Source organism: Zerene cesonia, chromosome 10, assembly GCF_012273895.1.
Source record: "Zerene cesonia ecotype Mississippi chromosome 10, Zerene_cesonia_1.1, whole genome shotgun sequence".
Taxonomy (NCBI): Eukaryota; Metazoa; Arthropoda; class Insecta; order Lepidoptera; family Pieridae; genus Zerene; species Zerene cesonia.
This window is the reverse complement of record NC_052111.1, coordinates 2,787,838-2,802,050: the sequence shown is the minus strand read 5'-3', so window position 1 is coordinate 2,802,050 and position 14,213 is coordinate 2,787,838. Positions and strand designations below refer to the sequence as shown.

The 14,213-nt window shown below is 33.9% G+C and overlaps 1 protein-coding gene across 5 annotated transcripts in view; it reads left to right on the top strand.

Annotated features, from left to right (window-relative positions):
• The window catches only part of LOC119829554 (agrin-like), an 85,321-nt gene that overhangs the window by 42,678 nt on the left and 28,430 nt on the right, over nucleotides 1-14,213 (top strand). For 4 of the 5 annotated variants that reach the window (XR_005287811.1, XM_038352120.1, XM_038352121.1 and 1 more), the window contains exons 2-7: nucleotides 3,790-3,825; nucleotides 7,988-8,197; nucleotides 8,543-8,755; nucleotides 10,225-10,449; nucleotides 11,817-12,032; nucleotides 12,331-12,552. Coding sequence is in view for 4 of the 5 variants with exons in the window: in XM_038352120.1 (XP_038208048.1) it covers nucleotides 3,790-3,825; nucleotides 7,988-8,197; nucleotides 8,543-8,755; nucleotides 10,225-10,449; nucleotides 11,817-12,032; nucleotides 12,331-12,552 (1,122 nt within the window). In the remaining variant the exon portion in view is untranslated. The remainder of the gene's footprint in view (nucleotides 1-3,789; nucleotides 3,826-7,987; nucleotides 8,198-8,542; nucleotides 8,756-10,224; nucleotides 10,450-11,816; nucleotides 12,033-12,330; nucleotides 12,553-14,213) is intronic. The other variant, XM_038352119.1, reaches the window with a different exon arrangement.

Below are 14,213 nucleotides of genomic sequence, written 5' to 3'. Positions count from 1 at the left end.
GACAGATTCGAAATTCAAATGTAATATTTTTTTATAATTAAGTGTAACAGTATTTATGGCCAGACTAAGTATTATTTCTATTATAAATAGATCATCAAAAAGATACTCTCACAATTACCATAGTATTTATTGGTTAAATAAGGATTTTAGTTCGGTATGATAAAAATAACAGTTTCATCAGACATTATAGTATAGGACTATGAATGATGTGAGAATTTGAGCACTTTTTAGGTTTATAAATCACCATTCTGACTATGGTACTTACTAGGTACTAAATAAAGAATATATTTGAACTTAAATAGATTTAAATAGTACACCTACTCTTGAAACGTGAAAATAGACTTGAAGTTGCATTAAAATGACAAAATAGTTTTAATTAACGGTAGAAAATAAACAAACGGCTCCCAACACTAAAGACTAGCTTTCCCAATTTAAATCTTTACTTTAGCCTATCGCTTTGTTATCTATATTATTTTGCCCGACAGCTATCACTTTATGTGCTCCATTTCGGGAATTTAGAAGAGATTCAATTTACCTTAAATATAGATAAGATAAAGAGTATACTTAGATCGTACCTGCCAGTGCGTGATTGCGCTTGACACCCGTAATATCCGCCTGCTGCCCAGCGATGATATCAATTTCAATTTGTTGCGGCGCTATAACGGCCGCCTCTGCTCGATTCGTTGTGTGAATCGATTCCACTCCACTTTCCTGTTGCGTTCCTACCGAACTTAATCTGCGACTATTCGATTGAAACGTTCTCGATTCGATATCTGTTTAATTTTATGTATTCGATTTGGCTTGGTATTACGACACATCGGCGGTTAAGTTTCATCGCTGCAGTTTCCTAGCATCATTTGCTACGGCAAACGAGACTGAGTTACCGGTTAGGTTAATCTGGTAGATTATGATTGTGACAGTCTACTTAGTATCAACGTAAATTGGGACAGGATCACACACATCATGAAACATTATTACTTTGCCGTTCCACTCAAACAGCACAAAACGAAAGACAATATATTCTTATCATAAATCCTTGATTTAAAAATTTTAACATTTCAAGGATTCTTGGGAACGAAGCAAATGAAATTTGATCAACATCGAAAATTCTATTGATAAGTAGCGTTCCGCTCCGACTTTGCCTGTGGTACATCTTCTCTTCATAAGAACCTTCCTTGTGGCTCAAAAAAATGTTAATAAGTTAGTCGAATTGATCGACCCTTTTTTATAGATATGGTTAACATTATGCTCGATGCTCTAGAAGCTCTCCAATTAAAGATCACTTATTATGAGGTAAACAAACTGATAATTTTATAATTAAAAAAACGGGAGGGTTACCGTGGCAACTTAAAACAGGACTAAATCCAATAAAGCAAAAATAAGCTATGTACGAGTAGGTCGTCTAGCGCCATCATTTTACCATTTATTTATTTATTTATTTATGTTTGGGAAACAAACAATACAATTATTCTTATAGATTATAGACATATACCATACACATATCATACCATACTGGAATTAGTACTGCTTTGACATATTTTTATTAGTAATTATGAAAAAAAAAACGTGTTTTAGTTGTGACACTTTAAACAATCACCAAAGAGGTAGAACAAAAAACGAAAATAGGCATATAATATAGCATTTTCTCATGTTATGGTTGCAGAATTGATATAAGCGCTATTCGAAGGTTTAAACAAAATGCTAGTGCTAAACAAGTACCTATAGTACTTGTTTTATTTACTTCTAATTAGATAGTACTATTAATAAAGCATTTATCTCATCGATTGTACCTATGAAGTATTCATTTAAGCAAAATTCAAATCGTAACCATCACTTAGCAAACTTGAATAATAAGATTTACCTGCATTACATATTAATATTCATACAAATTAATTAAAAATTTTCACCATTAAAGAGAAAACATGTGTATTAAATTTTAATTATGCCTCTATTGTCTTTTAAAATAACATGCAAACAATGTGCTGAAATGAAAATCTTAATGGAAGTATTAATTGCTATTGGTGAATTTATAAATATTAATGGACATAACATTTTGAATAGCTTAATTGATTTTATAACAAATCAGCTCTCCTCACAATGCATATATTATATAAATAAGTACATCGCAGTGTCTATATAACCTATCTATTTATTTGACAACAAATCTAATTCCCACAAAAAGTGGACTACAATCGTCCACAGTTTTCTATCTTACATAAGCTAGCGATCGGATTCGTTTAACACGTGACTGGGCACCGGTCGTAGTTTAATAGCCCCGTATATGTAAAGGACAGGCGCGATATACGTCCAACCAATTTGCAATAAAACAATATGGTGCACCGCCCCAGCACACCCCGACTTGTGACCATTTGCTTGGCTCTTGTGTTTTATATTTATCCGTACTGCGGGACCATTAGCCGTGACCTTTGTGTCACATTCCGTAATGTTATGTTCGGTGAGGCACCTAAGGCGAAATTAATCCGCTTGGACGTAAATGTATTTCTAACCGACGTTTCCCAAAAACGAAGGATGCGGTCAATTCAACTGCATTTTTTTCGATTTGTTACTTGATAACTCGGTGGGTTCGCAACTGATTGACGTGATTTTTTGTGTTTCATAGGAACATTTTGGAATGATTTATTGTAAGTCGATTTCGTCCGTGATATCTACCGTTTTGTGAATTCAAACCGCGGAAGGAAAATATTGAGTCTCAGCTGTGTAGCAAATTACACAGTTCGCGTTATTTTCTTGAACGTGTTTGTACAATATTTAAATTGAAGACCGTGAAATATTCGTGCAAATAAGTCTTGAATTATATTACTGTCGAGGAAGTAGAATATTTGCAACACTAGTATTCTATACTATTACTAAGTATGTTCAAGAAAGCGTTTGCAGATATTATTACTTTTAATTCTTTGTATTATAAAAAAAAATTAACACATATTTATTTATTACTTTTTTTGAAAATACTTTAAATCAAACGAGATGTCAAATGACTTAACAATATTGTTTAGTGATTCATTAAAAAAGTTAAAAAATTTCTTTAATTCATTTGCTTTATAACAATTTTGAATCTTTCTTAGTTCTTTGTTTTGCAAACTCCCACAAGTGGAAAATAATAATAAGAAAATTATTTAAAGTAAAATGGATACAGAAAATTATAAACTTCATAATACAAAATATGTTTATGCTATTATTCGCGTTGGGACTCATAAAAGAATTGAATATTGTTTTTTGATATCTCCCTTATTGTGTTTACTTTATATCGGAGAATCGAAGTACAATGTTGTTTTATGAATTTTGAATAACTCAATTCATAAACGACCACACACTTGATAACCCCGTCTTGTGTATTTTATTCATAATATAACCAACAGCAATGTTAAAATTATTTTCTATTTGTGTGACATATATTACTTTAAAGACCAGATTTCATCATCAGCATCAGCTATATTCTAACGAATGGCCCGTACCCTTTTCCTGACCCTTCCCAGTCTTTTCTTTCTTAATCCTTTTCCAATTTTAAAGTTGGCAATACTTTTGTAAACGTGTAACGTCTGTAATCGACCGCGCCTCTCCAAATAATCATGGGTGGTGGTAGCGCTTACCATTAGGCGACCCACTAGCTCCACTGTCGACTATTAAAGCAAAAAACAAATAAATTTAGCAATTTTGATTAAAAGTATTACAAACAGTTGAAACATTCTCAGTAGCTTCATTGCAAAATAACATAACGATGTGTTAAGATAAAACATAAATATAATTTTAAAAAATGTTTCATTGTTCCAGATCTACATTATCAGCCACGGCCGCCGGCTCCTGAAGGTACGTCAGGAGGCGTCAAATTTAATATCATCTCGTATTATATTGTTGTTTTATATTTGATTTCGTAAGACGACAAGGTGTTTCTTATACTTTTGTATGACTTTTATTCAAATTAAGGCCTTCTGAAGGAGAATGTTATGCTCATATTATTTTCTGCGCACTGTAACAGAATTATTTTACACTGATACTATACAAACAATTTGTCAGGTCTAACATTTTTTCATTATATATTTAATACTTTTGAATAAGAATATTCGAACCCAATTAAGATGGTGAGGCTCATACATAAATTGTTTTCTCCACTGCATATATATTAATTATTATGTTTAGAGAATCTTAAATCATTACTGGTTCCAGTATCAATGTTAACAATATTCATAACTCTTATTGATAGACTTAATCTAACAGAATTTTTCTTTTTCTATGTATTATACTTGCTGAGATTTTTTTGGATGGAAAGTCTAAAGCCATGCGATGTAATGGCGAACACAATATCAGCGTGTCATTTAACTAAACCAAATATAAATTCACATTCAACAATATTCGTTCTTTGTACAGCGGTACAGATAAGTAGGAGAGCTTATCTGTGGCTCACACAAGCCTTCGTTGTGGGTGACATGCCAACTACGTAGAGTTCCAGCGAAATTGCTTTGTTCATACTCAGTGGGAGCGCTTTTGCTTGCATTACTCAGTAAATGCTCTGTTATGATTTCCTTGTGATTAATTATGTTATTAAACATATCTCTATTGAAAATGTAATTGTGGCTTGCGCTTTTACAAATTGTATACAAACGTCTATTTTAATGTCTCTTGGTTGCATCTCATTATGAAGTAATGAACAATTTTTATGCTTTACAGTCAGTTAATGAGATGACCTGATTACTATTATCATTAAGGTGAATAACAATTTTTTCTAAGCTACAAAATGGCATATTTAATTAAAAATTACATTCAGTAAATGAAAAGACGTATTGAAATTTGTATTATAACTACGTGCTTTAGAATTTTACGTATTTTTTTTACTCGTGATTACAATACATGCATCCTAAAATGGATCGGTGGCCGTTGATACATACACATTTTCCAAATATAACTATGCTTAAAAATGCTTTCGACGATTGAAGCTCTTTTTAGAAATTTAAAATCATAATCCTTGTGATGAAATCATGAATCCTATGAATAAAATCGGATAAAAATACAACTAGAACACTGCATAAAATCCGGATGTAGATATCTGGAATCTTTAAACTAGTTACAGAATAAACTAGCCTGAATTTCTTAGTAAAGTAAGAAATTTCACGTCGAAATTCAAATCTTGAAATAGATTTAATAATTCAAAGAGTTCGAGAATACCTGAAGCCGAAACCTGAATATACTAATTTACTTCCATTCAGGGAACATCCGCCATCATTTTTATCTCCCCTCCTGTCCCCATTTATATCAGGCTTCTACAGTGATTCGCTTTCTAACACTTTGTTTGTTTCTTACGAAATTGTTATTTCCGGCTGCTTTCGTCCCTTTAAGCGGATTCGTCTAAGCTTTTATAAAAGTCAAGGAAATGAGTTCGCGGTTGAATTTAGATGCTTGATGTAATCTTACATTGGAAATAAAATTCATGCTCTCTTTGACGGTATTATGCTAATTTCGAATTTCATGATGGCGCCCGAGTAAGATCACCAAACGGTTTTTGAGAGATTTTTGTGAGTGTGGTGTGTGTTCAATTGGTAAAATAACATGTTTAAAAAAGCAGTGGTGGCTCAGTGAGAACCTCGGACTTCAAAATCGATAAGTCGGGGTTCGAGACCGGGCGAGCGTGCAGAAAATAAATTGATTTTTCAATTTATCTGCACATATAGATAACATCACCACTGCTTAAAACGGTGAAGGGAAACATCGTGAGGAAACCGACATGCCCAAGAATAAAAAGTTCGACGACATGTGACATCTGCCAAGCCCCACTTGGCCAGCGTGGTGGATATATAGGCTGATAATGATGACCAATATACCAATTAGTTGTTTGCCCTGATCTTCTGCAATAAAGCCTAGTATAATATCGCCTAGACAGAACAGGGTGGAGTTAGTCGTTACTCGTTAGCCCACTATTGTAGCACATATTGCCCTATTTTTATTTATTTTTATTTAAATTTCCAAGAAAACTTATATAATAATGTTATGTATCTGTTTTTCTTGCTGAAATCGTGTAATAATTTCATATACATAAAGTATTTATTAAAAAGCCATTAAATATAAAACATTGTCATACAGAATCGATTACATTTACAAAACAATTCGAAGATATAGAAAAAGTTGTAAATTAGGTTCTACTAAAACTTCGTGTGACTTCGCACCGAAATTTCTCTGCTTGGAATTTTAACTAGATGATAGAGATCGTCAATTCCCAAAGCCAGTGAACACAATGCGGTAAAACGGATATTCGCATTTAACTTTAGCCTGCCTTAATAATTTAGTCACGGTTCCGACGCGCCAGGTAGAAAATTGGGCATAGAGTACGTAATTGAGTCAAGGATATTCTAAGAAATCACGTCTTTTCAAAGTTCATACAAAATTAGAGAATATTGATAGGCGGATAGAATTTCGATATTGACATTGCATGTGAAGCTCAGCGAGGTTTAGGCGTTGTCAGCAGTATCAGAAGCTGACAAATTGTATTAAATTGATGCTTGTCAAAATTAACTTTATTTGAATTATTTATGACTGTGAGTAAAACTATCTATAATTTTATACAGAAGGCTGACTTAAATATTGTAAAGAAACTTTATAGAAACACAAGGCAACGGGCAGCCGCCGAGGGGGTCGCGGACGTATTTTAACCAGCTCCCGTGGCCCCTTCACTCAAGTGGCTAGACGGAACACAGTGGGGTTTTGGTCGGTAAGAATCCGACATAACCCACGGCTCCATCCCCGGGGGCCGTGGGTATCTATGCAAGATTTCCCCACTATAAAAAAAAAAGGGTATTTTATTTCAGTATGCAATTTAATATACAAACCTAATTATTGAAATGAAATTGTAAGCGCTTTTTAATATTAATAAAATCAATTAAGGGTTTTTCAATGGTTTAAAACATTATTTGAGCTTACTGAATGCCTTTTGTAATGTTTTACTTGAAATCGACCAAAAAATCCCATGTCTTGGGAGAGTATTTTATCTTTCTGAAATGGTAACTTTATATTTTATGGAACGCGGCCAATGCTTAGATGATGTCATGCGGGCGACACTACACACTTGCTGAAATTGCTAATTGGCTACACGGACCGAAATATAAGTAGTGATCCTTATTACAATACGCCATTAAATGGTTATCTTAAGCAGATTTTAAGATCTTAAATATAAACTTTATTTAAACTGAAATTCGAACATGGCAAAGAAGCTTACAGCTTTTTCAGAAAAACAGTTATTTATTATTATTACACCATGTTGATGCACAGTAACATAAAATAAATACATAATAATGAAAAAAATCTTTAAGTATAGATAAGTCTAAATTGTCTTACTATGTATACAGAGCTTATATAAGCAAATTATTTAATCCTTGTGATCCTTATCATGATATTTTTTTTCATTGTCACTGATCCCTGATAAGTGCACACAGTTTATATGTGTCTGTTTGCCATGGATCAAAAACAAGTCGGTTACATACAAATATACAGGTGAAGCTAATAAAAGCACGTTAAAAACCTTCCGAAAGTAAATTCGTCGGATGTGATTTACTCTAAAAGTGCATTCTGCGTGGTTCTATATGGAGTCTCAGACACGTAAATTAAGCTTGGGTAAGGTTCATTGAGGTAAGAGTACTGAAATATCAGAATGGCTTATCGTATTGACGCATAAATTAATACTGAAAGTGGGATTGTCAAATTCGACTGTAATCTTCAACGGGATTTTGATTATTAATACTCTAACAATTGATCAATGACAATATGGCGTGGAACTCGAGATTCAATAAAATTTTTTGAAGGGTATATTATACCTACACATATTTTTCCTTAAAGTGTGATTTTATACTTGCTATTCGTATGAGAAGCACTTTTTCTACATATATACTATACACGGACATATATACCTACAGTTCACTATTACTTTTCTGATAAAAATTAACAGTTTATTTATAGTTATTAACAAAAGTGACATTTGTTCTTGTAGAGGCATGCGAGAAAACGTTTTGTCGATGGGGCGCGGAATGTGTGTCGCTCGGCGATGGGAGAGCACATTGCGCGTGCCCTACTAGCTGTCCCTCCACCGCGGCTCCCGTGTGCTCGACAGCTGGCCGAACTTACCGCAACCATTGCTTCCTGCGTAAGGAAGCGTGTGAAAGAAGGTTAAACCTACGAGTCAAGCATGAGGGTGAATGTGGTAAGAATAGTTTTTATGCACGCAATCGTATCGTTAGGTGTTCAAAAGGTTACAGTTTTACGACTAAACAACGGCCAATATAATTTGAATAATATTTTCATTTATTATATATTAAATGTAATGGTCGAATGCAGACGTCGGTAAATGGTAATTTATATAACAACGATTCAAAAATACTGCTAGAAGTTTAATTGAAAAAATAAATGTTACCTTATGAGTTTTAGCGTTATAAACAAAAATTACATATTTTGTGATGATAAGATATTTTATAATACTCGTATTTCGTCTTAATATGGTTCATAAACACAGCGAATTGTAATTCGCATTGGCTGTTAATAATAGAAGAAGCTGGTGAACCCTGCAGTTCAGTAACATGTCAGCACGGAGCCCGTTGCGTGGTTACGTACGGTCAAGCGGAGTGCCGCTGCCCTCGCAATTGCCAGCGGCGGAAAATAGTATGCGGCACGGATGGCAAGGAATATCCCTCGACGTGTCATCTCGATAAGCATGCTTGCGAGAACCAGCTCAATATTACCGTGAAATATCACGGGAAATGCGGTAAGTGGAGCGCTGTTGAGCGAACTCAGATTTGTACTCGTATTTGTTAAAGTGATGTAATAAAGTAATTGTCATAATTGTTTTAATTTTTTAAACAGACATTATGAAACAATCTTTATAACTCTCTTTTATCTTTATCTATGGGATTATTTGTCTCGCTTTAGAGTATATAGGTTCTACGAATAATTCTTTGATAAGGGTTTCACATCTATGAGGACCATTGACGCTTTATTCTTACTCCTTTATACCATTTCAATAAATAAGTAAGTTAGGAATTCTAAGCAGTTCCTTTATCAAGAGCCGTAATTCAATCTTTTATATTTTATTCTACAAAGTACGTTTGGTGTACCCTTTTCACAAAATTGTCCCGGAGCATTCGATCTGAACTAAATTTGTACGAAGCCAAATGCCCGCACATTCCAACGTCCTTTGTAAGATTTGCTGTTTACTTTACTAGCTTGCTTTTGTATTTACATTAAATTGTTCGCCTCGGACTGTGGAGTCTAGGACGAGAAATAATATGAATGCCCATAATGTTAGGGAACCATATTGACTAGATTTTATTAAAAGTACGGAAACCAAAATGCTGTGTTTATTTTTTACTAGCGTTTCGCCAGCGACTTTACCGGCGTAGTAAGAAAATGATAAACAGTAATGGAGTTCTATCTACATAGTCCCGTTTCCGTGGAAAAAAATTATGTTCTATCATTTCTCGGGTCTCAAACTATAACTATATACCAAGTATATACCTATATACCAAGTTTCATTCCAAACGGTTTAGTTATTTAGGCGTGAAAAGGAGACAGACTGTTGCATTTATATAATACTAGCTGCACCCGGCAAACGCTGTTCTGCCTTACTCTTATCGTTTAGTGGTATGAAAAATAGATGTTAGCCGATTCTCAGACCTACCCAATATGCTTACCAAATTTCAGAGGAATCGGTCAAGCCGTTTCGGAGGAGTATAGAGACTAACATTGTGATACGAGAATTTTATATATAAGATATAAATGTAATTGTGATATATACCAATTATCATATTTAATTTGTTATGGACGCAAAATTATTCGAATAGAGTAACAGTAGAATCACTATAGTGATTAATCACAAATACAATTGAAATGCACTACATTTCTAATCTAAATTCTAATGATATACAAATAAGAGGCTTAATTTGTCACTGTCAATATAATAATTGTAACGCTTTTTCCACACCCAAATATATATCAGTATAATAATTATAGTCATAATTAGAGCTTCGTTGTTTTTACACATAACAATCGTAAAATATTCTAGGGATTATAGATTTTGGAATGTTATTCTTAAAAAGGTTTGCAGAATTCTTATTTCAAAATCATTGTAGAAATGGTTTATTAAACGTGTTATACTCAAACGCCGTAGTCCGTTATTTTAGGCATGTAGTATGAAAACATAAATCTGCTTGAAATTACAGCTAAGCCTATTTCCAGATCCCTGTATAGAACACGAATGCGCAGATGGCAGTGTTTGTCAGCTGAACGAAGTACGAGCTGCAGTGTGCCGGTGTGGACCTCCTTGTGATCTGATCGTTCGCCCTGATTCTGCTGTCTGTGGATCAGACTACAAGGATTATATCAGTGAATGTGCGTTGCGGCTGGAAGCGTGTCGGTCGAGACAACAACTGTCTATAGCTTATAGAGGAGAATGTGCTTCAGGTACCTGAGTGTTAAGTGTATGGACATTCCTGAATATATCCTTTGTGAGAATTACATATTTCATATTATATATGTCGGATATCAATTGTGTTTCAATATTCTGTTGGATGAATAATTATCATTTAAGATACAGATGTCGCTTTTTAAAACTTATTTAGTAGCTATCGAATCATACAAAAAGTCGAATCACTTTGAAACGGGGCGCATTCGTACGGATTGTGCCTTGGTGTTCAAACGTTGTTTATTCAATATTCGGCTCTACTACCCTCACTTTGCTAATAGTCTGTGACTGGCTGCGATTTGTTATCAAGTGATTACATCCATTACGCAGTTGTGTAGAATTGAAGAACATTCTTATTATAATGAAACTAATATTTAACATACCCCCCTTTTTATTTCTTACATATAGATATTATGTATATATTAAAGAATGGGATTATTAATTTATCTGAGTTTTGAAATTAACTTTACATTACCATCAACAGAACATCTTGGCAATCTCGATTATTGCTAGAGCTTATCAAAAACCAACATTGAATACAAACAAAGTATTTATTTTAACGCGAAAACTGTCTTAAATTAATGGAATTCTTGAAAGCGAGATCCGTAACGAGAATGTTGCGGTTTTACAAATATTCACCTCAATGTCTCGCTGTCTAATCTATAATTAAATCTTTCTTTGCAAATGCAAATATCCACTGCTTATTGAGGCTTTATTTGGAAGACATTTTGTTCTAAAGAACGTAATTGGACACGAGCATTGAAGCGTAGACCTCCCAAAAGGAATCGTGACAGCAACAATATAATTCAATTTTCTGGAGTTATTAACACAATATTTGAAGGGCTGTTGGATTATATCAGCCTTTTTATTCAGATATAATTGATACCTCTTTGTGAGATTAAAATAAAAAAAAATGGCTTTTTTCCATCTAGTTGGTGTATGTGGTTGTTAATTTTACTAAATGTTATACAAAGGGTTCTGTAAGGTGATAATGTTATTTATGTAGAACGATATAACCGTGTCTAAAGGACATGTAAATTTTCCATAATGTAACGTAGGAAAGTCTCATGAGAATGAGATGTCTCACCCAGTAGCTTATATCACTATTCAGCCCTATAATTATCTCCAGACATAAAAATCATATTATAAAATCTATCTCGACGAGACAGAAAGACAAACAAACAAAGATACTTTCGCTATCATCATATTATAACTTTAGGATTTATCCATATAAACGAATAATTTTCGTATAATAGTATCTAACTTCCGAAATGTGCAAAACCATATTGTTAGTATACTACCAAATCCTCTAAACTTCTTATTCACGATGATACCGGTATAATACAAGTTTTATTCATCTATATAGCACAACATCCTTGCGAATCGGTGAAATGTGGTGTTCGCGAGTTATGCACGTTGGACGTACATGGAGTAGCCGTGTGTGGGTGCGGGCCGGACTGCGAGGAGGTGATGAGGCCGGTCTGCGGGACCGACGGCCGAACCTATGATAACCCCTGCCTGCTTGACCGCACAGCTTGCTTGGAAAACCGTGACATACGTGTTGCGTATATGGGCGCTTGTGGTGAGTGGATTTTGTGCTGTTATACGTGTAACGTGAAAATTGGTCTGCAATTAATTATTAATAATGTATTTGACCTCTCTGTGGCGTGTATCATGATTGTTAAGATACATAAGGTACTTCCTGAGCTTGTGTGTAACTTTCATAGATTGGTATTTATTTAAAATTAAAAACTTAATCATTGTTTTTCACTGCCAAGATGACACAATCTATTTCTATTCAATAAGTTCTATTGCCAAAACAGATCATCGTTAAACACACTTGAAAGAACGTAAGGTATTAACAAGCACAATTTTTGAAGGTGTGGAGAATCCCTGCGCACTGGCCACTTGTCCCTGGGGCGGCGCCTGTATCGCCCGCGGCGGGTCCGCCCAGTGCTCCTGCCCGGTGTGCAACTCGAGCCTCGCGCCCGTATGTGCGTCAGACCACAACACGTACGGCAGCGAGTGCAAGATGCGCATGCATGCATGTCAAGCCGGCATGGGCGAACACGACCTGAAAGTCCTGTATAACGGAACATGTTGTAAGTAATTTGCTGTAAAATTAAAGTAGATAACATGCAAGTGAAAATATATTGGCCATTTATTTAAATTGTTAGGTGAACATATTTCCATGTTATGCGCATTGAATTAAATGGCTGATTAAACGAATATATATAATATTCGTTTTATGGCGAATATATAATAAATATAGAATTTAAACTGAAGCAATTTTTTTCCGAGACTCGTTATGATCTTTTTAAATTTATTCAAAAAATATAATATAATCTGAGAGTTAATATTAATCATCAACTGATTCCAAGATCTAAACAGTTCAATACCAAGTACTTTGCTGAAAATCAGAAACTATAAACGAACGTGGATTAAAGCATAAATTGATTGAATACTATCTAGTTAATATTGGTGGCTTGTGCTTTTATTTTAATTGAACGGCAAATATTTTCCACGTTATTTTGCAAGTACTCCAATGGATTTTAAAAGCCCGTACTACAAATTCCTCCATAAATCTATAAACAGCAATATAAAAGCTTGATAACGATTGAAATTACTCGATTTCCTCATCGTGATATTTAACAGGAGTAAAATATTTTCTTTAACCATTCGGGCTTAAGGCCCGCCTGCCCGCGGTGAATTTAAAAGTAAAGATGAAATCAATTATAAAATTCCCTCGCAAGAAAAATCGCTATCAATTTCCCGTGATGAAAGTCTTCGTCTTTTATAAAGTTGTCAATAAAAGGCGCACAAGATTCCTTTGGCGTAAAAATACTTTTATAAAGAGAGAGCTTGTTTTTTAATATCGGCAAGATATCTACCTATCTTTCCATGGAATATCATACTTCAATCTTGCATAATGAGTTTCCGATCCATATTATTACTATCAGTTACATAATAAAATCAATTTGTAAGTCTCATTTATTACGTGAGGCATTATTTGGTTTATATACTAAGAAATTATTTTGTATGTAATAAGAAAATAGGATTATGTCTGACTCGAATTATTAAATTAGTGAATCACGAAGTTACAATAATACGACTACAGGTATCACACGGCAATTCTCAATTTGTGATGTGCATTCAAACTCAAACTAAAAACATTTATTTATTCAATGGGACTTCTTAAAGAAGTACTTTTGAATCGTCATAACATAGTTTTTACATTTACCAGCTTCAAAAAGCAGTTTCTACAGAAAAGAGCTGGAAAGAAATATGTAGTAATAAGTATAATGATTATTATCAGCTACTGTGATGTAATTAATTATGTGGCGCTTTATATTGTACATAAAGGATGTCGTTTGAAATAATCAAAGTAGGATTTAGCCTGAATCTAAGTATTTAATAAATTCGGAGAGGCTCACACAAAACCTGTCCTTATATTCAATTCAATTGCCAATTTATTTTACATAGAGGGTTCGTTGATTAGTAGCACGAAATCTATCAGCTTCTGTGCTCATTGAAATGATAATTAGAGACTAAAACAGATCCAGTGAATAATGGAAAGACACGGATTAATGGGCGGAGACAAAGGATTAATTTTATACAATCTTATTGGTTATTGAATCAATATTGGACGACGCTATCCTGTAATAGCTTTCATATTTTAATGAAATCTCTTTCAGAGAGTTACTCTTAACTACTTTGAAAGTGACGTTCGAAGATGTTCTTTGGTAATAAGAATATTGATATT